The sequence below is a fragment of the Eucalyptus grandis genome, chromosome 10 (assembly GCF_016545825.1).
Source record: "Eucalyptus grandis isolate ANBG69807.140 chromosome 10, ASM1654582v1, whole genome shotgun sequence".
In the NCBI taxonomy this organism is placed as follows: Eukaryota; Viridiplantae; Streptophyta; class Magnoliopsida; order Myrtales; family Myrtaceae; genus Eucalyptus; species Eucalyptus grandis.
This window is the reverse complement of record NC_052621.1, coordinates 21865645-21892841: the sequence shown is the minus strand read 5'-3', so window position 1 is coordinate 21892841 and position 27197 is coordinate 21865645. Positions and strand designations below refer to the sequence as shown.

General features: G+C 40.8%; 5 protein-coding genes across 10 annotated transcripts; 3 read left to right on the top strand and 2 right to left on the bottom strand.

The window, feature by feature from the left end:
- The first annotated feature begins 6437 nt into the window (after nt 1-6437).
- On the top strand, nt 6438-8765 carry LOC104422258 (pentatricopeptide repeat-containing protein At4g20740). Its single transcript, XM_010034521.3, has one exon. It carries the CDS (start codon nt 6598-6600, stop codon nt 8728-8730), a length of 2133 nt encoding a protein of 710 aa, XP_010032823.2. The 5' UTR covers nt 6438-6597; the 3' UTR covers nt 8731-8765.
- A 24-nt stretch (nt 8766-8789) lies between these two features.
- LOC104422255 lies at nt 8790-12474 on the top strand. Of its 4 annotated transcripts, XR_005547100.1 has the most exons (8): nt 8790-8959; nt 9256-9384; nt 9522-9783; nt 9899-10171; nt 10252-10430; nt 10969-11069; nt 11426-12123; nt 12211-12474. XR_005547100.1 is itself a non-coding variant. In XM_018864082.2 (7 exons), exons 1-7 carry the CDS (start codon nt 8828-8830, stop codon nt 11577-11579), a joined length of 1140 nt encoding a protein of 379 aa, XP_018719627.2. In that variant the 5' UTR covers nt 8790-8827; the 3' UTR covers nt 11580-12474. The 4 variants fall into 4 exon arrangements, 2 of the variants coding, with proteins under 2 accessions (XP_018719627.2, XP_039159691.1); XR_005547101.1 differs by lacking the exon at nt 12211-12474 and having other exon boundaries at nt 10252-10453; nt 11426-11447; XM_018864082.2 differs by having other exon boundaries at nt 9899-10081; nt 11426-12474.
- A 1235-nt stretch (nt 12475-13709) lies between these two features.
- Nucleotides 13710-14797, bottom strand: LOC108955752. Its single transcript, XM_018864083.2, has one exon. The coding sequence runs from the start codon at nt 14643-14645 to the stop codon at nt 13833-13835; it is 813 nt and encodes a 270-aa protein (XP_018719628.2). The 5' UTR covers nt 14646-14797; the 3' UTR covers nt 13710-13832.
- A 3091-nt stretch (nt 14798-17888) lies between these two features.
- On the top strand, nt 17889-22252 carry LOC104422254. 2 transcript variants are annotated; one of them, XM_010034516.3, is made up of 9 exons: nt 17889-18097; nt 18440-18571; nt 20090-20192; nt 20337-20396; nt 20616-20678; nt 20781-20981; nt 21067-21178; nt 21297-21502; nt 21914-22252. In XM_010034516.3, the coding sequence occupies exons 2-9, from the start codon at nt 18462-18464 to the stop codon at nt 22004-22006; spliced, it is 948 nt and encodes a 315-aa protein (XP_010032818.1). In that variant the 5' UTR covers nt 17889-18097; nt 18440-18461; the 3' UTR covers nt 22007-22252. The 2 variants fall into 2 exon arrangements, with proteins under 2 accessions (XP_010032818.1, XP_010032817.1); XM_010034515.2 differs by having other exon boundaries at nt 17890-18097; nt 18432-18571.
- On the bottom strand, nt 21914-24965 carry LOC104422253 (pentatricopeptide repeat-containing protein At5g56310). 2 transcript variants are annotated; one of them, XM_010034513.2, is made up of 2 exons: nt 23020-24965; nt 21914-22939 (listed from the first exon to the last, which is right to left on the bottom strand). In XM_010034513.2, exon 1 carries the CDS (start codon nt 24829-24831, stop codon nt 23212-23214), a length of 1620 nt encoding a protein of 539 aa, XP_010032815.1. In that variant the 5' UTR covers nt 24832-24965; the 3' UTR covers nt 21914-22939; nt 23020-23211. The 2 variants fall into 2 exon arrangements, with proteins under 2 accessions (XP_010032815.1, XP_010032816.1); XM_010034514.2 differs by having other exon boundaries at nt 23054-24965.
- Nucleotides 24966-27197: the final 2232 nt, after the last annotated feature.

Genomic DNA, 27197 nt, shown 5'->3' with positions numbered 1-27197 from the left:
ATTAAGTTGCTTCAAAATGTCATTACATATTTCCGCTGTGAGATAAATATGCCTTCATTTGTCTGCTTCACTTTAAGGCCGAGAAAATATGACATCAATCCCAAATCTATCATCTCAAACTGATTAGTCATGGCCTAACTTAATTCTACAAACATCTTTTCACAGTTTCTGTAAATATCAAGTCATCAACATAAAGGCATATAATTATAAGATCACCATCATGATTTGACTTGATATAGTGTATGCTCATATGGGCACTTTTGAAACCATGCTCCAACAAGTATGTGTCAATCCTAATGTACTAAGCTCGAGGTGCCCATTTTAGCCCGTACAATACTTTCTTTAGTTTGTACACTTGATTTTCACACCCTTTCTTCTCATACTCTCCACATATACTTCCCCATCAAGGAAACCGTTAAGAAATGTTGATTTCACATCCATTTGATGGATCTTCCAACGATTCTAAGCAAGTGCTAATATCATCCGAATGGTATCCATTTGAGCCATTGATGCAAATATGTCAAAGTAATCAATACCTGGCTTTTGCTTGTAACCTTTCACGACTAGTCTGGCTTTATGACAATCCACCCGACCGTCAGTTTTATATTTTGTCGTGTACATGCACTTGACACCTACAGCCTTCTTACTAGATGGCAAAGAAGTTAGCACTCATGTGTCATTCTTTTCAATGGAGTGGATTTTTTCATCAATTGCTTGATCCACTTCTTATCTACAATTGCATCATCATAGGATATTGGGTCACATTTTGCAAATAAACAAAAATTCACCATCATTTCATTAGTGATTTCATCATCGTCACTATCATAATCTCTTGTAACCACATAATCCTTGAATTTAATTGGCATCTTCTACAATCATTGCGAATGATGAATCAACGGTTCTACAGTCATTGCTGGTGAAGAGGATGAACTACTAGGCAAAAGTGATGGATCTTCAGTTGAAGATTTTTCTGTCTCTTCCGCCAATGGTTCATCTTCAATAGGATTACTTTTCTGGTCAACCTTTTGGTTCTAGTCCTAGGCTTCATATTCAAAAAATTGAACATCCTTGCTAATAATTACCTTCCCTATGACTGGATTGTATAGCCTATAATCCTTAATCACCTCACAATAGCCAATGAAAATGCACTTTTGGCTTTTGTCATCCAACTTTTTCCTAAATACTTGTAGGAACGAAACATTTGGCTTGTTGCCACTCCAAGCCTTTTCTAGAGTTCTTCTAAGAACGCTCCTTATTGGACATTTGTTTAGCACAAATACAGCATAAGCAATGGCTTCTGCCTAAAACTTCTTTAGTAATGCTTTATCCTTTAGCATACTCCTCGCTATTTTAGAAATTGTTCTATTATGCTATTTTGCTGAGGAGTATAGCTAGTAGTCAACTAAGGTTTCACTTCATGAATTTTACAGAATTAATCTAATTCACTGAAAGTAAATTCTTCACCACTATCTAATCTTAACGTCTTTGAATTAAAGTCACCATGTTTCTCAACATAGACTTTGAATTCTTTAAATTTGCCAAAAGCTTCGGACTTTTCTCTCAAGAAATATAACCATGTTTTTCTAGTAAAATCATCGACAAAAATTAGTGTATACCTTTTTTGTCTAACTGATTCCACATCAACAAGACCACAAATGTCCATATGTGCCAATAACAAAGGTTGCTTGGCTCTTCTAGCTTTTCCAACTAGAAAGGATTCTCAATGCTTTTTTTTTTCCAATGAGACATCCTTCACATGGACGATCTGGACTATCAATCAAAGGCGTGCTAGTCACCATCTTTTTCCGGACCAGTAATTTTAGTCCATGAGAATTTAGATGACCAAAGCAAAGATGCCATAGCCACTTGCTATCTTTTGTCATCGCTTGAAAACTCAACAAAATCTTTGTTTGAAGGGGTAGAGGGAACATCCAATTCTTTGTCATCTATGCCGTAGTGATCAACTTATTGTTTACACCTCTGATGGTGCAAACTCCATTTTCAATGTTAACTTTGTAGCCTTATTTAGAAAGTTGCGCAACACTTAACAAATTCCAAAAAAAGTCTCGACACAAAATAAACATCCGCAACAATAACGTTAGTACCATTTTTAGAGCTGATATCAATGTTACCTTTGCCTATCATGGTAATTTTTTATTTATTTCTAAAGTTGACTTCACCACGAAATGTCTCATCTAACTACGAAAATATCTCATTTCAGCCACACATGTGATTATTGCACCCAGTATCGAGGTACCAAATATTAGCGTCCATGGCGCTTGAGTCATTCGTTTTGCATGCTAACACCACGTTTTCATTAGCATCAACATCATGTACATGTTTTGGCTACTCGTGCCCCATATTTGCTCAACATTCGGATTTGTAATGTCCGAATTTGTTAAACTTAAAACACTTGACTTTTGACTTGTCATGTATTTTATACCTTCCAGTGGAATTTAGATTTCCACCATGACCTCAGGCACCATAACAACCTCCTCGATTTGAGTGAGTGACCTGACTTTGTAGCGCTTGCTCGGGGTCTAAATCAATGGACTTTTGATTCATTCTTTGCTCATGCAGGCATAATGAACCCATCAACCGCTTTAACGTCATGGTTGATATATCTTGGCCTTCTTCGATCACCGCAACAACGTAGTCAAATATGTTAGTCAAAGACCTCAAGATTTTTTCAACCACTTGTACATCCTAGAGTTCTTCACCATTAACCCTCAATTGGTAAACAACGGTTTGTACACGATCAAAGTATGCCAATATAGATTCCGAGTCATTCATGCGTAAAGAGTCAAAATCTCCTCGAAGTGTTTGGAGTCGCACTGGCCTAACACGATCATTGCCTTTATAGGATTTTTGCAAAATATCCCACACTACTTTTGCGGTCTCTGCCCTCAATATTTTTTTTTCAAATATCGATTCCTCTATGACTTGAAAGATTACATACAATATTTTCTAATATTTATTTCGGGGTTCACCAACAATTCTTTCTCCTCTTTCCTCAAAGCATTGAATTCTTCTGCATCAACCACTTTGGTGTAGTCATTCTCCACCAGATTCCACAAATCTTGCGATTTAAAAAGAACTTTCATCCATATAGATTAGTTGTTTTCAACTTTGGAAATCACAATTGAACGGAATTGGTGGATGCCATTGTTAGTTCCGAGACCAATTGTTGGAATCAAAAGGATAAAGATTTGTGGAAACTCGCATGCAAAACATAACAAAAAAAGGAGATGAATGAAAAGAGATGAACGACACAAGACAATAAGATGTTTAGTATGTAGTCGGATGCAATACAAAGCTAAGAATAAACTTTTCTCTACAGGTTAGAAAAGTTCACTCTCTCTCGATCTCTCTCTGTTTTTTTCAGAAGCGATCTCTGTTTTCCCTACATCCCTTGTACCAAGTAAACGTATATATAAGGAGAAGACCACCGCCTGGTGAAGCGGCAAAGGTTTTTTGGTGCAGGCTGTCCTCCAAAGTGAGTCTTCGTGTCCCATACATCATGTAGAAGTCTCTCACTGTTGACAAGCCAAAAGTAGAGAGATGACATGTATGCCTCATGCCATAACCCTTTGCCACGTCCAGCTCGTGTGTTCAATGTTGGGCCCACACACTTGTCTTCATGCATGCTATATTCTCCTTTGTGTTGCCAGCTCCTTTCCTTGATCAACGCGGGCTTCTTGAAGACACCTATCTTTGCTGGTTTGAAGAGTTCATGCATCATGCTTACTCCTGGCCAAAAAACTAATAAAAACAAAATCAATTTTACTTATTTTCTAACACTTACGTCCAAGCAAATACTTTCCACATGTCATTTTCCCCCATTTTGCCAAAATATGTGAAATTACTTCTGTTGAAAATTCATTGATGGCATTTCGAGGGACAAGTTAGAGAGTTAAGCGGATGCAATATGTGTCCCTGAAATTGCTTGTTTCACTATTAAATTTTTCGTTTTATTTTTGGGCATTTAGTTCTAATTGCGTCGACACTGAAATACATAAAATACAAACAAAAATAGTGGTTATAGTTATTAGAGGCCCATCTTGTTTTGCTTTCCCGTAAAAATCCAAAATAATATTCAAATTTCAGTAAATCATAAAAACATAATGCGTGAATCTACGTGTCAATATTTGACTGGCATGAAAATTTCAAGAGTTTCGGACTTGAAAGAGTCGTAATGCGGTCAAGAGTTTCGGACTTGAAAGAGTCGTAATGCGGTCACCGTAACATTTCGATCAATAAATAACAAGTAAAAGTTATTTCTTTTAGTCTTGGATTCTTAATTTTGGAGAAGAAAATCAACATATTCTGTTTTCAGTTTCGTTGAATTAACAATTGGTCGGAAACTTGAGACTGAGAGACCTCCTTAATTTAGATAGGAGCTTTTTAGTCTTGGATTTATTTAGAATTTCACCCAAAAAAAAATAAGCAACAACTTTTTTGTTTTCTTTTTTCCAGTTTCATTGCATTAATAGGTTGAAAAGTTGAGACCGAGAGCGCGTGAGTTAAAAAAGAGGTTGGGAAGAAAAAGGGACTCTGAATATTAAAAGAGGAAGACGTTGAGAGGGAAATCAGGCGATGAGAATCAATAAAACCTTATGTTTTCGTTTTCTTTAGCGTTCATGGAGACCACACAAGCGAAAGTCAATAATTAATTATTGAAGATTACGGTTTTTTCTTTGTAAAATAAAAGAGTCGAGAGACGTGACCAACTTAACAATGTCCTCTGAAAAGTTGCTGAAAAGGCCGCCATAAATTCAATACACAAGGTCCAAATGAATCGTTCTATTTAAGAATCGCCGCAATACCACCAAAATGCTAAAAATCTATAAGCTTATTCATTACACGGTATTCATGTGTTATTACTACGAGCAAATTTGACCTCCTAAGCTTGTGGGTTGGAAAGTATAATCATGCATTACTAAGGTACTGGCATGGAAGAAGAAGATTTTATGAAATAGATGGAGGAGGTCTATTGAATTTCGCATTTTTGGCATCATTTGATACATAAATAAGAAATAGAGAGAGATCCCTTAATTCATGAGACGGAGAAAGTTTAATCACGATATCGTTGAGATGGATAATTGTTCAAAAAGTCAAAAATTAATTATATAGTAATTAATTCAATCATAAACATTTTAATTTTATCAATTTTATCATAAGCCTGGCAATTTATCAATTTAGTCCTATATTTTCTAACAAGTTATTAATATAGTTATTTCAGTCAATTTTAGACAAAAATCACTAATAGGAATGATTTTTACAATTTTTTTTCCTTTCCTTTTTTCTTTTCTTTTCTTTAATTGGATTTCCGACATGCAGGGCCTACTTAGGGTGTGTTTCCTTTAAATTCCCAAAGAGTTTTATGCTTTCAAAGCCTCTTGATGAAAATTCTGAGTGTTTGGCAAAAAGTTTTGAGACCTCTTTGGCCGAATGCTGATTTTGGCAAAGCTTAAGACAAGAATGCTACTCCATCAATTAATGAAATTTGACCAGCTGCCTTTTTTGTCCTCAAAATCTTATTAAAAAGTTCACTTTTGCCTCATTTGAAAAAATAAAACCCTACTTCTCTGCTCCCGGTTCCTTTTGTTTCACTCAACGCTTATTTTGCTTCGCAATGTTACCATGCTTGTTCGCTTTCATCTTCTGCGATGTTTGCCTAATTAGAGTGGCCTGTGCTTAGTCCATGTCGTGGCCGCATTTATCCTCATTCACCCACACCCATGTGGTGAAGTCCAAAACTCCCTTTCTGGCCTCAAGCGTGAGAAAATTTCCACCCATCATGGACTGCTATGTGATGTTGCCAATTTCCATGATTTCCCACTCTGGCGCCTTAAGAAATGTTGCCGATTTCTTAGCCGAGAAGTTGGTACTTTGAGGGGAAATGCTGATGAGCCGAAGGAGATCACTCATTCATTAATTATCAATTATGATAGTATCTTAGCTCCTTTAGGTTAAAAGCCTTTGACTTTCCCAAATGCCAAACTAAACACACCCTTAAATTACGTGCTTTGCCATCATAGGCATCGACCATGATTGAAAGAGAATTCAAGATAAGTAAAATATGATAGGTTATTTTTTTTAAATAAAAAATTTCCTCGCATGGTAAAGGGGCGGAGGCGCCACCTATCATTATTACTATTTATCCCTTTTCCCTTCTATCGTCTAGTTTGTTTCCTTGTTACTTTTTAAATTTTTTTCATTTTCTCCTTCTTACTATGATTAATTCCTTTTGATTTTACAATCAAAGTAAGGGCATTGCAGTGAACTTTCAAAAGATCAGGGGCACATTATAAATTTGCCGAATTTGCAGGATGGATGTGCGCCCGCAGCCGACACCATCAATGGGGGAGAGTATGAGATTGAAATTTTTTTGGATGAGAATTTGGCCGAAAGTCATAGTGGAGGGGTACAATTGAAATGGACTCCAAAATATAGGGTGCACATTGCAATTTCAAAAATTGTAAACCTCAAGAAGCAAATTCCTACAACCTAAGCTGCGCTCGCCGGCCGTCTCTCCTCCACTCTCTAAGCCGTCCGACGGCGGCGGCGGCGGCGACGCCACCAGAAGGACTCCAGATGCCGCCCAACCACCGTCCGGCGCCGGAGCCCTTCAAGCCTTACTTCTTCTACGGCCACCGCAAGTCCTCCCAGAACCGCCCCGTCGTGTACGGCGGCCTCTTCTCCTCCCGCAAGGCCATCGCCGCCCGGCGAAGCCCGAGACCCACGAGCCCTCCGGCCCCCTTCCACCTCCACGAATGGGACCCGGACCACCACGGCGCCCTCCAATCTCCGCCGCCGGCGCCCGAGCCTGCCTCCTCCCTCGCCGCCTCGCGCCGCCTCTCTCCGATCGCCCGGTTCATCGTCGACGCGTTCCGCCGGAACCGCGGCGACTGGGGCCCGCCCGTCGTCGCCGAGGTGCTCAAGGCGGAGAATAACGCCACGATCGCCTCCAAGTTCTTTGCTTGGGCAGGTAGGCAAAAGGGTTATAGGCATGACTATGCTGCCTATAATGCACTTGCTTATTGCTTGAATAGGAACGACAAGTTCCGGGCTGCTGACCAGGTGCCCGAGTTGATGGACTCGCATTGGAAGCCGCCTAGTGAGAAGCAATTCGAGATTTTGATTAGGATGCATGCGGATGCCAGGAGGGGATTGAGGCTTTACTATGTGTATGAGAAGATGAAGAAGTTCGGCGTGAAGCCACGTGTTTTCTTGTATAACAAGATTATTGATGGGTTGGTGAGGACTGATCATTTGGATCTGGCATTGTCTGTTTACGATGATTTTAGGTTTGATGGCCTAGTTGAGGATAGCGTCACTTACATGATCCTGATAAAAGGATTGTGTAAGGCAGGGAGGATTAATGAAATGATGGAGATTTTGGCTAAAATGAGAGCAAACTTGTGCAAGCCGGATGTTTTTGCATACACGGCAATGGTTAAGATATTGGTTTCGGAGGGGAATTTAGACGGATGCTTAGGGGTGTGGGAGGAAATGAAGAGAGATGGTGTCAAGGCTGATGTTATGGCATATGGAACCTTGGTTACGGGATTGTGTAAAGGAAAGAGAACGGACAAGGCCTTTGAGCTGTTTCAGGAGATGAAAGCAAAATGTTTTTTAATTGATCGGGCGATTTATGGCGTATTAGTTGAGTCATTTGTTGCATGTGGCAAAGTTGAATCTGCTTGTGGCTTGTTGAAGGATTTAATTGACTTAGGATATCAGGCTGACTTGCGGATCTATAACGCTCTTATTGAAGGCTTGTGTAGTGTCAAGCATGTTGATAAGGCTCACAAGCTTTTCTTTATAATGTTGCAGGATGATCTTTGGCCAGATTTCAGGACAGTTAATCCCATTCTGGTTTCTTACGCTGAGATGAGAAGAATGGAGGATTTCAGCAAGTTGCTGATGCAGATGGAGAAGTTTGGATTTTCTGTGATGAACGATCTCTCCAGTTTCTTCTCATCTTTCGTTTGTGTGGAAGAGAGGATACCAATAGCTTTAGATGTTTTCAGGGACTTGAAAGTAAAAGGTTACTGCAGCGTGTCGATCTACAATATCCTGTTGGGGGCTTTGAAAAAGTCTGGGGATGTGAAATTAGTAATGTCTCTATTTGATGAAATGAAGAGCACCCAAATCAAGCCCAATTCCTTGACTTACAGTATCACAATCGAATGTCTTGTTGCGCTCGGGGAAATAAAAGAGGCGTGCACATTTTATAATAAGATAATGGAGATGTCGTGTCTCCCCTCTATAGATGCATATTGTTCTCTTGCTAAAGGACTCAGCAAAATCGGGGAGATTGATGCGACTATGATGCTCATCCGTGATTGCCTGGCCAGTGTTATGAGTGGACCCATGGAGTTCAAATACTCTCTGACGATTCTCCATGCAACTAAGTCAGGGCAGGCTGAGAAAGTGGTTGAAGTCCTGGATGAGATGGTGCAAGAGGGCTTCCCTCCAAGTGATGTTGCATTCTGTGCTGTCATCTCTGGATTTTGTAAGCATGGGACAATAGAAGAAGCTAGAAAAGTCTTTTCAAGTATGCAACAGCACAAACTTTTGAAGGAATCAGATGCAATTGTTTATGAGGACATGCTGGTTGAACACATGCAGAAGAAGACTGCAGACCTAGTTTTATCGGGATTGAAATTTTTTGGCTTGGAAAGAAAATTGAAAGCAAAGGAATGTAACCTGTTGCCTTTGTGATGATACATGGGTTCTATGTTCATTCTACCACCACTATATTTAAAGGCTTCTTAGCAACGCAATATGGGATGGGCTTCCTAGCTTTGTGATCACTAGGATGGCCTCAATGAAATGCAAGGCAGTTTCTGGATCCTTGAGGTTTCACATTGGTCTACTGCCCTATGCCAGTACCCCTTTATTGAGGGTTGACTTGATGTTGATATCTGCTGCTATTGCACCATCACTTAAGGTGAGCCAACATGACTTTGGAATTACCTATATGTTGCCTTGAAATAGTTTGGTTATTCAATTGACATATATCTTTTATGATCTTCACGTGATTTGTATTGCAAGTAGATGATGAACTGGTGTTCCACACCTGTATCTCTGTTGCAATTGCTTTCGAAGCAGGAAAATGGAAATGACATTACTATCTTTGAATTTATATTCCAAAATGTCATAGAAAGTATTATCTTAGTTTTGCACCTCCTATAGGTTTGCCATCTATGTGGACTGAGTATGTTTCATCCATTCCTTTTCTGATAGAAATTACTGCAAAGCAAGGGACATGATGTGGAAGTGCATATACAGCTCAAGAATGCTTTGCATCCCAAATGGGCACACACTACAGCTGAAGCAATGCTGCAAATGTCGAGAATTATGCACTTGGATGAGGTATGCATGTCTTCTTCTGTGTGGCCCTTTGGCTAAATATTACCTATACTATAGATAAGGGATCACAAAAATATCTGAGTAGGTACTAATGTGAGTGAGTGTTACTAATATGAGTTGATTGACTCTCTAACACGCAGGCTGAACTCTATTTTTGCGAGGATGATAGCTGTTCACCCATGGGATACTACACCCAGAAAAATGAACTGGAAGCTCTAAATTCTATGCTTTCTCATGTCAATAGCTCGTTTCTGGATGATACTTGCTCTCACAAGGACGTCCTGCAAGATTTGCGGGAAGCAATTATTCAGCTGATCTGTGACTTTGGGGAAAAGAACATTACAGAAACCAGAGTCATCAACTCCCAGAATTGTGACAAGGAAAACTTTCTATTACAGTGGGGTGAAAATTACAGAAACCAGTCATTTGTTGTTCATATTTGCAGATTCGGTTTAATGGACTTCTGTTTCACTCTGTTTGGGTTCCTCCTCATCACTCATTTGCTCTATTTTGACAGCTGCTATCATGCAGTATGGCAAAGTTGATTCTGCAACAAACACATTAAAGTTCCGCATGTCAAGACCATGTCACGCAGGAGAACAGTTCTATCTTATTTGCGGGAACTTCTCCAGTTTGCATCTAATTACCTTTTATGGATTCATGCCTCAAATGGATAACCCATATGACGTCGTCCAACTGGGCAATTCCAATTTCATCATATTCATTTGGGATGAAATGTTGTATTTCTTGGACAATATGCAGAATAGTTCTATTCCAAACGAAACAGGATGTAAATGGAAGTGTTCACATTTGCTCCTATTTATGGCTTATATGCATTGGTAGGATGTGATTTCAATCCTCTTTGTGCAGATATAGATGGTTCTCAGGATGTTTGTTCTGATGAATTGGACGCATCCAGTGGCACAACTCATATGGTGAGGGGTACTTGGTTTTCAGACAACCATAGCAACTTCCATTATGGCTTGCCAGTTCCATTGCTGACCCATTTTAGAAGAGCTCGGGAGGATTTCCTGGATGCTGATTCTCCTGTATGATTGCTTCTCTTCTTCCTGTGAGTTTAATTTAATAAGATTTAGCGCGTGGCCTTTTGTGATCCATTGAACCTTTTACCTCAAATGTCCATAAGAACGTGTCCAGTCCTCAACAAGACGATCATACAAAAAAGCATTGCTCAACCATTAACTAAATCCAAATGGAAAATAGAGTGAATTCATGAATATTACTGATTGCATCTTATCCGTCTAAGCATAAGATAAATGCATCTTATGATTGTTGGAATGTATTTTCTACATGTAGGCTTGAGTCTTAAGATATCTCTCTAGTGAGTACCTTTTAGTTTATGATTGCTTCCATGCCAATACCCATTTTTTGAGCTTGTCTGAAAATCAATATCATTTGTAATATTGTATGTGGGTAAGACTACAAGAGAACGATGACGATTGGAAAAGGAAAATAAATAGTCTCTTGCCCATTTGAGTTGGCTATTGATTTGGTGATTAATTTTCTACTGTGACTTGAGTCTGTCATGTAATTGCAATGTTCATTTTTTTCTCTTCATGTAAGCAGCTGCAGGAGAAGCTAAAGATAGAAATTGAGGTTCTTGAGGACCTCTCCTTGACTTTCAGTGGGATGATGGAAAACCTTGGTGAGGTGGATAGTGTGTCCGGGTAAATAGCCTTCTCTGGAAACTCTTCAGGAAACTATTCACCTACTTTTCCAGAAAACATGTGAAATTTCTGGCTCTTAGCCTGTGCATACTCACGCATTTACCCATATGCTAATAATGGCCCTTGTACAATTTGGAAGAAAATCTTGCAAAAGTTACATTTTCTTGAAATCCTTTTCAGGACGTCCTTGCTGATAGAAAAAGTTAATTGGCATATGATAATCTACAATATAGAGTCTTTGAACTGATTTTAGTTAGAATAATTTGACATCCAAGCATCTTTAATATGTGACCACTGTCTGTACTACATCAGGAATAGATTTCATTTTGTGTGTGATTGATGATTTGACTTTGCAGGGAGAAAATGGATTGGGATGTGAAGCTTGCGGTGGAGTACAGAAATCTTCAGAGGATGATTTCCTTGATCTTGAGCTCATGTTATGCCAGTCGCAAGTTGGTTGAGGACGACCGTTGTAAATCGATAGCCAAGGACAACAGTAGCCCTTTTTAGTGGAGAGGAATTGCTTGAATTTGAAAGCGTCGCTCTTTACAAACTGAGCCTTGTCTTCATATCAGAGAAAAGTGGAGGTCGGAACCTAAGGCTGACCTTGTGAGGATCTGGCAATGATTTCATGTCTCATGCCTCATACGGTCATTGTTCAGCACACCTTCTGAGCTACCAGTCTCTGTGTCTCGAGCAGTAAATTATTGCATATGGAGCTCATGGTAGTCAGCACGAAGGCTTGAGTTTTTGGCGATCTTCTCCAGATGTCTGGTAAATGAAGATGTGTTGCTCGGGAGCTTTTCATCTGTAAAACTACAGAGTTTTTGGTGACTGTAAAAATAAGCAGGATATGCACATTCGACCAGTTTTGTCCTCTCCATGTGCTCTAGTTTAAAGTCGTACCCACACCCATCTGAAGATCTTCCTCTCGAGCAAGGTCTCTCCATTATTTTCACCATGGATGTTCTCTTTGTTGACTGAAGAGTATCACCTCGAATTATTTCTTGAATGGTCGACAGCGGAAGCTAAAGCAGTGCTCTCGACATCGGAGGTCCGAAGATTATGCAGGTTAGAACAAGAAATGCCGGAGACATTGCTGAAAAGATGGACTGGGAAGAGTCTCCGGAAGATGGGAGAGGTCCGAAGATTATGCAGGTTAGAACAAGAAATGCTGGAGACATTGCTGAAAAGATGGACTGGGAAGAGTCTCCGGAAGATGGGAAGTACAATAACAGACATGGTGTACAAAAATAACTAAGGAACTTCTTCTCAGAGATGGCAGCCATAACTTATTAAGGGAGACTGTAATGTTTTGACCGACTCTTCAGGATCAGTTGTTAAGGGATAGGTAAAAAAATCTGATAATTCACGCATTAAGAAAATAATTCTCTTTGAATTTTTTGATCCTGACTGAACAGAGTGGTGTAATGAAAATTGCCTCAAGATATCACCTAACCGCAATACCAAAGCCGAAACAGAAGTGACAAAATAGTTATTAAGTCTGGGGGACTGTCCCTTTCTTGTGCAAAAATATTCCTAGCATGTTCTGGAACTTCTTTGTTCTAGTTTTCTGAGCATGGTAGGCACTTTCCACGACGCCATTAACTTGGACGAAACTCGTCTACGAATGCGTATGCCCGCTAGCAATGGTGAAAGGATTGCGGGCTCTCGTGCTTAGGCAACGATGCTGCTAGCCACTGGGACACAAGAAACGGCATAGGATGACAGACCGGTCTGCATCGTCTGCGATTGAAATCGAGCGGACTGGTTTGGCCAAGTTGTGACTGGTCTCATCTACAAACGGCGTAAGATCATGGACTGGATCGAGAGTCAGGCCAGTACTTGATCGAACCGGTTGGATAGCCTGGTTTTGGTAGGCCTATGGGTTTAAAGCCTACAGTATAGAATAGTGATATATTTGGGAAAAGTACAAAAATAAATAAATGTATTGTATTAATATTAATATTAATTTAACTTTTTAATTTGACCAATTTAGTCATAAATCTTTTGTATTTGTATAAAATTAAGTCCGGTAGGCCAATTTTGGCCAACAATCACTAGTATAAACACCAATCATTCTATATAGCATGACCATTACTAATACGGACAAATTTTTAATTTTTTTGAATTTTTTATTATTTTTTGTGGCTAGAGACTCTTGACGGCTGCAATGGAAAAATTAGAAAAGAAAAAATATTAAAAAATTATAAAATTTGTGCTCATTAGGGACAGTTACACCATGTAGGACAACCAGCGTCAATGTCGACGACTGTTTATCAAAATTGGCTGAATGAACTCAATTGACACAAATGCAAAAGTTTAAGACTAAATTAATCAATCAAAAATTTTATGATTAAATTTGTAACGATGCAATATGTTTAAAATATTTTTGGTGCATTTCTTCCCAATATATTCACCAGCAAGAAATAATATGTAACATGGATGTGGTACGTGAATTGCTAACAGAAAAATCGAGGGCGGGCAAACTATCTAATTTCTTTGCTTTCTTTCAAATCCTATGTCCCATAATACATTGCACAAAAATCAGATTACATGGAAACTCCTCGTGCAAAACTTGCACCAAAGGTCAAGCCATGATCGAACAGTTCCATCGGGCATCCACGCAAATTCATTCTATTAGATCAAATCGATCCCCATTTCAGAAAACTGTAACATTCCATATAGGACCTTATAAAAACGACCCCTTACATAGTTTCTGCGTCGCGATTCGCTACCAGTCCATCCGACATACAAACGTTCTTAGCTATAACGTCTCGTCGGCCAGTCCGCGGCGGAAGCGCCCCGGCTCACATCCAGCGGCTCCACCGCGATCGGCTTCATCACACAGTACCCGGACGTCTTAGAGCATGAGCCACCCCTTATCCTCCGGCAAATTTCATCACCATCATGCTTCAGGTCCGTACTAATCTGTCTCTCTTCTCTCCTCCTCATGAAGCTCAACTTCTCTTTACTCGCTTTCCTCCTCACCGGCACCGGCATGGCCTCTAGGCCCATCAGCTTGGCCACCACCCCTGGCTTGCACCAGATCACCCTCTCCCCTGCCAGGATCGGCGGCAAGAGGCTCGGCCTCTCGTACCTGGCGTCGTTCCGGGACCTGTCGCGTGGCCCGCCCCCGAGGTCCCAGTCGCAGCAGACCGACCTCCTGGCCGGCAATCTCCCCTCGGGGCACTCCGAGTTCCGGAACGAGGACCGGTACATGGCGTCCTTCCCATCGAGGGAGAATCGCGGGTACTGGTTCAGCGCGTTCCTGGCGCACCGCAAGATGTCAGAGTTGTTCACGCAGGACATCCTCCTCTGGGGCGCGTCCAGCTTCGCCCTCCGGGCGATCTCTTCCTCCAGCTCCAGCTGCAGTATCATCTCCTCCAGCGTGTGCCCGTCCCCGCCGACCAGGCTCGGGGAACCGATGATCAAGGGCTCCTTGGGGGCGGTGCGGTCGTTCCTGCCTTGGCTGAGGATCGAGGTGGAGGTGTCGCCGTGGCAGAAGGTCCCCACGCCTTTCTTCATCTTGGCACCGAGGTAGTTCTTGAGGAGGAAGAAGGAGAGGTCCTTCATTGACCGAGCGGCATTTGAGAGAGGGGGCTTGAGTCCTGGAGATGGGGAGGAACGTTTTGAGGTTGAAGTAGACAAAAAGAAATTGGAGCTTGTCTAGCTTTGATGATGATGTTCAGAAAGCTCAGGAATTGTGTGAATTAGAGCGGTGTTGGAGGTTGCTGTCATTCACATGACACAGTCACAAGTTGTTTCGCTTTACATTTAGGGAAGAAGAGGGGCTCTCATCTCATTAGATCAACATGGGTTGAGGTGGCTTTAAATGTGACCTTTGAATTTAATTCACTGAAATATTATCCATTTTGATCCGTCTTATATCGAGTCTCGCGGTTTTGTCTTTTGACATACAGGTGAGCACTTACCTAGGAGATCACTCATCTTGGAAGTGCTTCCATTTGAGCACGAAGCTAAACATTGCCATTTACGTAAAAAGACATCTTCTTGAGTTAATTTCAATTTTTACATATATATTTCATAATGATGCTCCACATGTTCAGTACATAATTTGGTTTATATGTGCTCATTTTTCTGTCCTAGAAGTTTGCCAAGAGTCGTTTCTTGTCCGGGCCTTCTAGATTCGACGACTACTCCCAGCCTTTATCAAATCACGTCGTTACATTAAAGACTGTGCGGGCTGAATTTGGTGGAGTGCTATGAAACATTTACTCAGAATTTAAAGTTCTTTGCCTTTTAGGGTGGACCTGCATCAAACGGTGGTTGCATTGCATGTCTCCTCGGACATGTCCGCATCGACGCATTCACATCATCCTAACAATCGGAGGAATTGCAGTCTCCATGATGGTCAAGCTGTGCCCATCAAGGGAGAGATCATTAGCAGCTGCAACCGAATCAGTGTCGTGGGCGAGTGTGAAGAGAGCCTCGCTTGCCTTCGATGCAATCCCAAGCTTATACCAAATTAGGAGGAAACGTTCATTCAAGAAAGGTCTGCATATATCACTATGATAGCCTTTTAGCTCAATGGTAGAAGTAGGGGTGAGCATGATTCCAGGATATACAAATTGGGTTCCAAATTCTAAATATTGAAAAATCCATTTTGATGGATAAGTTCTGGATTCTAAGTAGGTGGAGATTAAAACTTCGATCTAGAGGTTGAACCTTGGAACTTGGAATAAGTTTTTGTGTTTTTCTTTTTTAGTTTCTATCTTTTGATATCCTACAATATTTCATGACATCTTATGATAAGTGTATAATCCGAAATCACTAGTTTAATTTTCTATTTTATGACCGAGACTTTTTTCTTAATATTTCATTGTTTTTGTACGTCTAAATGTAAATTTTGGTCAATTGATTGATTATTAAAAATGATGAATTACTATATTTTTTAATTAATAATACAAATAAAACCTAGGAAAACTGGAATCTAGAATTGACCTTAAAACCTATAAGAGGGTAAGTTTTAGGTTTCAAAATATTCATGATAGATTTCAGGTTTTGAAAAATGATGAATTTACTCCAATAAGTAGATTTTAAGTTTCAGGTGAAACTTATATTGAATGTGGAATCACTCACCCTTAAGTTAAAGGATGGGATCTAAATCCAGTAGACTTGAAAAACAAAGAATTCAATGCAACCCTCTTTGACATACCAAGTTAGTGTTTAGAGTCCTTTTCCTTTTACTTCTCAGCATTGATGCCAGCGATACTAAATCTCACATAATTAACTAAATTATGCGACACTTTTTAAGTGGTAAGTTAAATCGGTTGGCACATTTGAGCAACAAAATAATGCGTAATATCGCTCGGTGAGCACTTTTGCTAGGACGAGATTTAATTTTTTTAACATTGTTCTTCCATTTCTTTTTATTTCTGAGCTGCTAGTTCAAGCGAAGTAACAATTGGCAAACTTCTTTTTCAAAAAAGCATATATGAACATATATATTTAGATGCCATTGAAATTTTTTTAGCATACTGCACTATGCCGATACGCAAAAAAGTGTCACGGTCCAGACTCATGCCACTCTCGAAATCATGGGGCGTGCATTGTCGTCACACGCGAGTTAGGGGCGAACATGGGTCGAGGGGGCTGGGCCTTAAGATTAACTGTCTGGAATCTTTAGGCCCATCTAGATTCCCAATAGGCCTGGACCGAACTAAATGATGCCCGAACTTTTATCTTTTAAAATAAAAAAAAAGTCCAATTAGTTTTTGTTTTTTCTGACCTTAGTACATCTTTTGAATTTACAAAATAAATTAATCCGAGGACCTCAATTTCAACTGGGGTAAAACAATTGGTCCGAATGGAGTTACAAAAGCCGTGAGTAGAATATTGAAATCTCATTTGGAGTCGAATGCCCTATGGCTAAAGGCCAAGGCCATATTTGGCCTCAAAAATCACTTTTTCAACATGTTTTTTTGGTCACTTTTCATAATTTGTACCTTTTTTTGAACAGCGTAATTTGTACCTTTACTGGCACAAAATTTTCTCACCTATTTGATTTTCAATTATTTATGTAAATTTTTTATGACTTTACTAGAGTTTTTTTTGGATAATAATTTCATATATAACTTTTGTTTTCATGTTTCGTATTTTTCAATAAACTATATTTATTTATTATTATTTCGGGCTGGTTTTTTCGGGGCTCCGGTCTGTTTTTCTCTCACCCCCTTTGAACATTTCAAGTGAGATAGTAAATAAAAAGGAGCTTGACAGAGGTTCTTTTAGTGCAAAACTCATATCATAAAGTAATTCAATTTTATTCATTTAAACTTGATGGTAGGAAAAACGACAAAAAGATCTTTTATATGGTGATTACAAACCATTTATCGATGACTTGGACTGAGTCCAATTCTTATTAATTCCCCATTTGATTTTTAAAATTTGATATGAAATTCCCAACACATATATACTAGTAATTTTAAAAATAATAATAATTAGTAGCAAATTGATAAATTTTAATCCAAAAATGATTAAACGTAAAAGCATTTGAGTATTGTTGATTCAGATTTTTGGAATTTCTACTAATTGAAAGGAGAAAATTAATATATAACTCATGACTAATATATTTATCTATTATCTATTAATGAAATTCTTTACGAGATAAAAATTAAGTTTGGAGTAAAATATATTGAGAGCTTATCAATTTGTGGTTTTCATATTAATTGAAGAAATATTTTGTGACAAAAGGACATTGAAATTTTTGCCTTTTACCACACTTTAGCATAATTCCATTTTTTTTCCCCTTGTCCAAATAAATGAGGAGCAACTGAACAAAACGGCGACCTCGCCAGGAAAGATCGCGGGACAAAAATCACAATAAATAAAATAAAAATAAAAAAAAGGAAAATTGCATCTTCCCAGGCTCGAAGCATCAGCAGCTCCTCCAAAATCCATCGGAAGGATTTGCGTGCAAAGGCGCTGCGCTCGTCGACCGACCGATTTCCCATCCCCAATACCCGCGGCGATTGCCATCCCCAATCGCTCTCGCTTCCGCGCTGGTAATCTCTCTGCAATCCGATCTCGTTTCGCCTTCCGACTCGCACTCCATCCGATTCGATTCGATTCGATTCGACACGAGTTGGAAGTTGTCGCAGCGTCGAATCGCCTTCATCTGGCGATGCTGCTCACATCTTATAGGCTCACGTTGCTCGCGATTGATCGTCCAATGCTCGATGATTTCACTTTGCCCCGTCGAGTTCATCTGTTCCTAGATAGATTTCAGATTCGTGTTTTTTCACTTGATGTATGTAATCAGAATCGGAACTTAATCGATCGGCACGTCCATTTCGCGTTTGTCTGAGGATTTTTTTTTTTTGGTGGCGTCGGTTGAAGTTTTCTAGGTTTTTCTGAGGCGTTGGGACGATGAAGGAAGCTTTGGCGGTGGCGTTGTTGTTGTTGGCTGCGCTGATTCCTTCGGCATGCTCTTCGGCTGCTTCCGGTTCTGCTTTTCTCTGGTCCAGACACTACGAACCGTAAGTTTTTCGTGTTTTATGATGCCTCGTCGCACCATTGGATGCAGATGGTGAACTTTTGATTATGTATGGGAAACGGCTTCCGTGACCTTGTGCCTGCAATTTCAGTTCCACCATATCAGTTTTCGAGCTCGCGCCTCTATTTTGTCAGTGTGGTCATTAATTTAATAGGAAATTAAAGCTGGAGAGGAAATAGTTCTGAAGAGTTTGCGTAGTTTATGCTGCTACTTTTTATGCATGTTTACATCAGTTAAAATTTTCTGACTAGATCTTTGCAAATCATGCCATCGATAGTGAGAAGCTGGCTGTTAACAATATTGTTGGGGACCGTGTTCTCTTAATATAAATCTGAAATCAATAGATGAATCAATAGTTAGGGCTGCTCTTCTGTTGCGTGACTATGCTGGAGATAGATAGATACTCACTTGATAATGCTTTGTCAATTCTTCTTCAAATAGTACTTTTATTTTTGTGGCAAATATGCATCTGAATGCTGAATCATTAATAGACATATACCAAGAGAATGTAACTTGACCATGTCTACAATTGGCACAAAATCAAAATACCGTATGTAGATGCCAGTTTATACTGCAATTCAGAAAAAAATTCCTTGGTCAGATCTTGTCTTTTTCTTTTCTTTTTAATCTCTAGCTAGTCAAATCATAAATCCTGCCGTGCTTTGTTTATGTCAGAGTGTTTGTAATTGTCTTCTAAGCTGCTGGTTTGTGCTTCACTGGTAGATTTCTTCGTTTGCTTCTTTGATAAGTGTAAGAGAGTGTGCGTGCACGCGCGTGGATGTGTGCATACTTGACATTCTATCAAGATTTTTATCCTTGGACAAGACTTTAGGTGCAACGCCTTTTAATTCTCTGAGAAACTCTTTAGTTCCTCGATAAACAAAATTTGCCATGGTATTCACCATTTGGGAAAAATCTCTTTCCATTGCCTATGAGCATCTAGATAATGTCTGATAATTGTTTATTGAAAAAGGACTATTTTCACCTCCTTTCAAGTCCACCATCTTATTCTAAGACATTTGAAGCTTTTGTTATAGGGAAGACGTAGACAATGATAATGACATATCTTGAGTGAAAAACTGCCCATTGCATGTAGTATTTGTTGCATAATCTTGCAGCACAAATAAATTGAGCACTTAGGTTTTCCTTGTGGAGATGATACATAATTAGAAGTTAATAAGTTCTCTCGTCCTCTTCTCCCAAAAGTACTTTCCCTTGCCAACTGTTCTTGAGGTAGTTGTGGTTGCGAAAATACAAGGAAGACAGCTGTATTGATGTAACGCATGCATATCTCTTCAAGCATTTTAGATTTTGCTAACAACGATGATTGGATGCTCCTCAAGTGATCGACACATCGTAAAACATTTCCTATATTTTCACCTGGAGAGATTTGACATATTTCTCATTATTTTAACACTTCTCGTGCCTTGTTGTCTTGCTTCCTTTGTGTGGGTCACTTCTGGATATCCAGATATCTTACGGATGTCTATAAATGTCACAGGTTTTCCACTGATGGAATCAGGGAACTTGTAAACTATCAGACCATATCTCCAAAGGATCTGGCCAAGTCAATTCTTTCAAAGGGCGGGTGGTCGGACTTCTTGGTACTTGATTCCTGTATTGTGATTCTTAGACTGATGATGCAACAATAGCAGCTTATTTTTTATTTCTTCTCAGAATTCAAGAAAGAAGTATGTTGTTTTATACTGGTTTACTTACTGCTTTGTTCTTTTTATGTTCCAATGTAGTGCTTGGGAAAGAAAAGTCAGCAGCCTGTGGATGTCGCTCTAGTTTTTCTTGGTAGAGAGGTTAGAATTCTTAAACTTATTTTGATTTGACTTCTCATTTAGAATAGTGGAATTCCTTTTCCTTAGCATGCATTAAACTTTGTATTTTTGCATATGATGCATATAGTTTTCCCTCCTTCAGGCATTTGACATGTCATTGATTTTAGGATGCGCTGCAAAACCTTTTAATATTGACTTTGTGTTGCTCATTTTTGTTATGTTATGTTTATTTTCCAACAGGTGCAATCTTTGGATATCTCTGCTAACAACCATGCGGATCCAGCTCTAGTAGACTTGCTTAAGGTAAACAAGGCCTACTTTGTAAAATGGATATTGTGGCTCGAAACCAATCAGACTTTGAATGGTTCGATTGTGCAGTTGATCAAAAGTTCAAATCTTTAACAGGTCTCTTTCACAAGGTCTAATTTTTCAATGGCGTTTCCCTATGTTGCTGCCATTGAGGAGGAGACAGTGGAAACTTCGTTAATATCTGGTTTCACCGAAACTTGTGGACAAGGTTTAGATACCAGTAGCATTGCTCTTCTGGGATCATGCTCCTTAAAGGGGGACAATTATCATAAACTTTCTGACCTGCAATCACTCAATGTAAGCCAAACAATCATTCAAGCTGGCATTTGTAAATTCCATAACTCCTGCAAATTACTTATGTCTCTATTCAAATGATGAATAGGATTATCTAGCCTCCAGAAAGGAACAGAGGCCTGAGGGGAAGGCAGATCTTGTCATGTTTTGCCATGAGGCACCTGGCCTTTCATCTGAATCTGATGTACCGCCTTCAGAAAGTATGGTTTTAAGGTTTCAAAAATAAAGATATCTTATAAAGATCATTTCAATCTACTTCTATATACTGTATATATTTCCCTAGAGAATGCTTAGAAGTATCTTTTATGAGCTTTGCAGGCGAAATTTTTTCTGAACTTCTTCTATCCATGGAGCAGTCTGGGCAGAAATTCGCTTCTCTCTATGTTTCGCGTCCTTATAGTTCAATTCAGTATCCTTCTTCTCGGGAACTAGAAAGGTTTCTTGCTGAAGGCGGTGCATTGACCAATATAACATGCGATGGAGTTTGCCAGATCAAATCATCACTCCTTGAAGGAGTTTTTGTTGTAAGTTCTTGCAGGTTTCCTCGATGTGCTTGCGCCTTTGTTTTTGAATGTCCCTTTTTTCCTTTTAAAGTTTCATGCGCTGTCGCATTTTTATAGTGCCTGTTGCATGAGAGTATGAATTGAATTGTTTTAGGCTCCATTGCTGCTGTACCTATGATATATAGTAACGATTAGCATGATGCGATAACCCCTCCCCCCTACCCCTTTTTCCTCCTGTTTCTGGTGAATTTTATTTTGGCTTTATGTTTTTCGTTAGAATTGGGGTCTGTCCATCCCATACGATGACCGACTCCAATGCTATCATTTATGTTTAATGGAGATTGCTCTTTTTCTCCCCCAACCTCATCCTCTTAACTCTTTACCTCATTTGAAGTATCACATCTTTATACCAGTGCTTCTTTGGTGCTTCAGGGGCTTGTGTTGCTTATAATCTTAATATCCGGCCTCTGTTGCATGGCGGGCATTCAAACTCCAACAAGATTTGAGGCGCCTAAAGAGTCGTGAGTTCTCAGTTCCAGTCTTTTGTCTTGGCAATGTGGCCGCTGGATGTTTAATGAAAGGTGCCCACTAGGTTAATATTTGTGATTGCCTGTCCTGCCTATATTCGTTAAATGGTTGTATCTGCCATTTTAATTAGTTTGGTCGTTTTGTACCCTTCGGATCACTTAAACTCTATTTCAGGAATCATAAATGAGTATTTGAGGGCCTGTAGATGAAAGAACCATCTCAATATGTCCAGATTGATTTTCATTTTTTGCATTGATCTAAATTTTAACGCTTTGATCTTTCCAAATCCAAAACTGCTGGAAACTTCTACTATTCTCATGTATATTTTACATAATTTTGTGAAATACGAATAATATTATAAATTCGACTGGAAGTACAAAAATACCTTTTGTTTTTGCTTTAAGTGGAAAAAAAAAAAACTTAAAGCTATCTTGGATAAGCTAATTACCTTCAACTTTCTTGCTGAAAAAATAAATCCAACGTGAAGAAATATGGCACTAAAACAACTACAAGGTAACATATGCTTGTGAGTCATTTGGGGACTATTTGTATTGGTGTGTATACTACTTGCCATGTTATTGTCTCAAAAGCCCGTTCGCAGCAGACTTCTTAGCCAGTACATAAGTATATGCTTCCTCATGAGAGAATGCTGCAGAGCGAAAGCTAATGTGAGACTAGTTTCCCCATGCGATGACCAACAAACCAAACAATTTTCAGTTTGACTGGACTTCTGCTGTTTTAGACATGGAAGAGTGCCGTAAATCTGAGCCAGATTGATTCCAAGTCAAGTTGCTCAGACTGATTCCAAGTTTAAGTTTGCACCACCAGCTCCTCAAGCGTGGAAAGTACCCGCCTTTAGCCGCACTTAGCCATTCGGCTGATATGAATCGCCATGGAGATGTCCTTCTTCCCTAATGTTATCCTATATGCCTGAACAATAATGAAAAAAAAGGTGAGCTGGGATTGAGATTAGCTGGGAACAGATAACTATGATATAAATTAGACCCCACCAACTGAACATTATGGATTTCCACGAATTATCACCCCGTCCAGCAGACGCAGCAAGAATGACTACATTGCAGTCAAACTCCAACAGCAGCCTCAACTTGTCGAGCTTGAGCATAGCTATCGGGAGTGATCACTGATTTCGCGGCTTAGAACTGTCAATTCAGCAGCACCTTTAATGACTTTGAGGCAGCAAATCACGTGAACTCATCTGGACCTCCCTCTGCCCTCATTTGTCCGTCTATCGTGCACAGTACTTCATTAATCACATCTGCCGGATGGTTGGACAAGTCTTCTGCTGCAAACTCATGAACTTTGTTGTTCAGTTCTATGGAACTCTTACCAGGCATCTTCTCAGTGCCTAGGGCCCTCATCGCCTTCCTTATCGACCCAGATTCGTTCCATCTTCCCAGACCAGCGTATGTGTTAGATAGAAGTGAAAAGTTACCACTGTTCTCAGGCTCCAAGCGCATCAAATGCTGCAGAGCCTGCTCTCCAAGATCAGGATCGCCATAGACATTAGAAGCAGCAAGAAGCGATCCCCATATGGCAGCATTCGCTTCAAAGGGCATGCTCTTAACCAGCTGCTCTGCCTCTTGTAAATAACCACCCCGTCCAAGTAAATCGACCATGCAGCCGTACTGCTCGATCTTTGGGTCAATCCCGTACCTCAAGTGCATCACGGTAAAGAACCCTTGACCCAGCTTGACCATCCCGCTGTGGCTACAAGCGGAGAGTACTGCCGTGAAAGTGATCTCATTGGGCTTAACTTTAGTCCTTTCCATCCCGGAGAACATTTCCAGGGCTTCTCTTCCCATGCCATGTACGGCCAGCCCTGCGATCATAGTCGTCCAACTCACTACAGTCCTCTCCATCATGCCTTCAAAGACTTGACGAGCCTTCCTGATGTTGCCTGATTTCGCGAACGTGTCTATAAGTGCATTGTTAAGCTGCACAGTTCGATTTAGCCCATGTCGGTCGATGTAGCTATCGATCCATTCACCAAGTGCAAGTGCACCCAGCTGCGCGCAAGCAGACAGCACTGCCAACATCGAGACTTCATCCGGCTCTATGCCCTCGAGCAACATTCTCTTAAAGACTTCAATCGCCTCGCCTGGCCTATTCCACTGAGCATATCCTCCGATCACAGCAGTCCAAGTAATCAAATTCCTCTCAGGCATTCGCTCGAACAACTCCCGGGCACTCTCCAAACAGCCAGCCTTGGCATAGCCAGCGATCATCGCGTTCCACAGCGCGGCACTCCCGGAACTCAATCCATCGAACACCTTCCGCGCATCGGAAATGCACCCGCCCGAGCAGTACATCCGAACGAGGGCCGTGGCCACGTGAGCATCCGAGTCCAGCCCGATCCCCACGCTCTGGCCGTGAATCTGCCTCCCTACTCCGACCGCGGACAGCCGAACCGCAGCTCTCAACGCGAAGGGAAGGGAGTAGGAGTCGGGCCGCAGACCCGAGGCCCGAATCCCGCCGAACAGACGGACGGCCATCTCGGCGGAGCCCGCGTCGGGGAGGGCCCGGATCACGGCGTTGTAGAGGTACACGTCGGGGCGGGCGCTGCGGGCGAAGACCGCCATCGCGTAATCGGAGAGGCCCAGAGAGAAGCAGCGGCCGATGAAGTGGCCGAGGTGGACGTTGTCCCGGTCGAGGCCCCTCGGGACCATGAACCCGTGGGTCCCGCGGAGGCGCTTGAGGTCGCCGCACCGGCGGAGCAGGGAGAGGAGGGACGGAGGTTCCGGCGACGCGGCGGCGGCGGAGGAGGAGGGAGGCGGCGACTTGGGGAGGAAGGGCCGGAGCATCCTCGGCCTCACGCCTAACTTGGCCGCGCCGCCATCGCCAGCATGACCGTCGCCAACCACGATCGCTCAGCCATCGCCCATCTCCTCAAATCGCCATGGAAGGTGTAGACTGTAGAGAACGGAAAAGATTACAGTGTTTGGCCCCGTTTGGTTGGACTTTCCCAAGGGGCTTTGGGCCCCGAAAGCCCCTTGGGGAAAATTTTTGTGTTTGACAAAACTAATGCTCTTTGGTGGAATGTGGGCATTCCACAGGCTGTATCTTTGGGTAGAGAGCTGCTTTCAGCTTTGGCATTCGAGAGTTACTCTTCATTCTTCTTCTTCACGGTCTTCCTTCCTCGTTCGGTTCTTCTTCCCCGCCCGAGTTGGCCGAGTTTCGCGGTTGACGCGCTCGCCCGCAAGAGGGTCGCCGGATGCCTCGCCCGAGGTCGCGCAACCTCGGGCGAGGTGGCCGAGGTCGGGCGACCTCGGGCATCGCCGGGTCGAGCGACCGTGCAACGCGCTGAGGTCGCACGGCCCTGGCGACGCCCTGGGTCGCGTGACTCAGGGCGTCGCCTGAGGTCGGCGCCACCGAGGCAACCTCAGGCGAGCTGCTCCCCGCCACCGCCACTGCCTCCCCGCCACCACCAGCGCCACTGCCTCCTCGCCGCCACAGGCGCCACCGCCACCGCCCGCACCCCCACGATCACCGCCTGCATCTCCTCCTCCCTTTTCGTTTTTCATTTTTCTTTTTATTTTGAAATAGCTTTGCAAAGCATACACAAAAAATTGATTTCCAAACACACTTCCTTCCCAAAATGCTCATTCTCTCAAGGATACTTGGGGAAATGCAAAGCTATTTCCCCAAAGTTGAACCAAACGGGGCCTTGTGCGAGAGAACAGCGAATCACAAGAAATCCATAGAGAACGGGAAGAAAATGGGCATGAACAATAGGATTTTTAGTTGAATTAATTAGTTAATAAAAAATATTTTTATTCTGAATAATAATTTATATTCAAATATTTTTATTAATCTTTTTTTAAATATAAAATAATTCATTTTTAACGAAACGAAAGAAGGTTAATTACCCATACTTTTTCCATTCCATTTTTTAGAAATGTGAAGACTACAAAATATCGGTCTTTTCGGGACTTCATATGATCGTTAAGTTCTTTATTCTTCAATTCTAATTCTAATTGGTTTAGTTGGGACTTAGTTGGGTGGGGGGGGCGGGGGGGATTGACTCCACTCGAGACGCAAAGGAACCACATTGTCATACCGACCCACCCATGATTTACTTTCAAGATGGGCAACTCGGTCCTCAAGGCTAGAGAGAAATTCAAACAGGAGTAACTATGAAGTATGAATCACGTCAACCAATATCATATTTGTACTTTTTTTCCATAAAAAAATATTATTATAAACAATTTAGAGGATTCTTACGCTGCATACATGACTACTGATATAGATAGATTTGATTTACATGATCCATAAATTATTACGATATTATTCTGCACAGGAAGCTCATATTCTAATATTTCTTGAAATTTTTTCAAAAAAATATAAGTTACACACTTCACTAACCACTCGCATGCTTTTATTTACTTTTTATTATTATTTTATTTGCAAAATATCGTTCCAATATATCTCTAGACAAAGCCCTATTTTCCAAAAAATCAAATCACCATGTCCTGTGGATACTTTGCATCTCAAGGTTTGGCTTTTCGATTGAGTTGAAGAGTTTTGAGCGCATGCCCGTAAACATTTAGGAGATTAGGTTTAAGGAAAAAAATGACATTTTTGTAAGTCGAAACATAAGTAGGGGTGATTAATTATCAAGCAGTCTAGTTCCCACCTAAGAATTGGGAATTGGTGGAACTAGTTTGGCCCAAGTCCTAAGTAGGTAAAATTTCCCATGAGATGAATTACATTAAGGGTTTGTTTGGTAACTATTCCGTTTTCATGAACAATTTATACTTAGAAATTATTATTTTTATGCTATTCATTGGATAAGTTTTTAAGCATTTTAAGATGTTTGATAACAGTTTAAAATTTATTTTCTCAAAATAGAAATGCATTTGGTAATTACTCAATTCTTTTGTGTTTTAGAATTTTTTAAATTTTTAAATAATTTTTCCCTTTTTTTTCTTCCTTTTCTCCTTCTCCTTCTTTCTTTAGTTAGTTGTTGGCAATCGGCTAGACAAGGGGTGGAAGCCTTGCCAGAGTGTTGTTGGCCCTCAACAAAACCGAGCCTTATCACCTCGAGTCTTGCGACGACTGGGGGAGACTAGATATCACCTTGGCTAAGTGAGGTTAACCTTGCTTTGATATGGTGAGGCCGAGCTCACCCATGCTCAATTCTGGAGTTATTTCTAAGAACAAAAAAAGT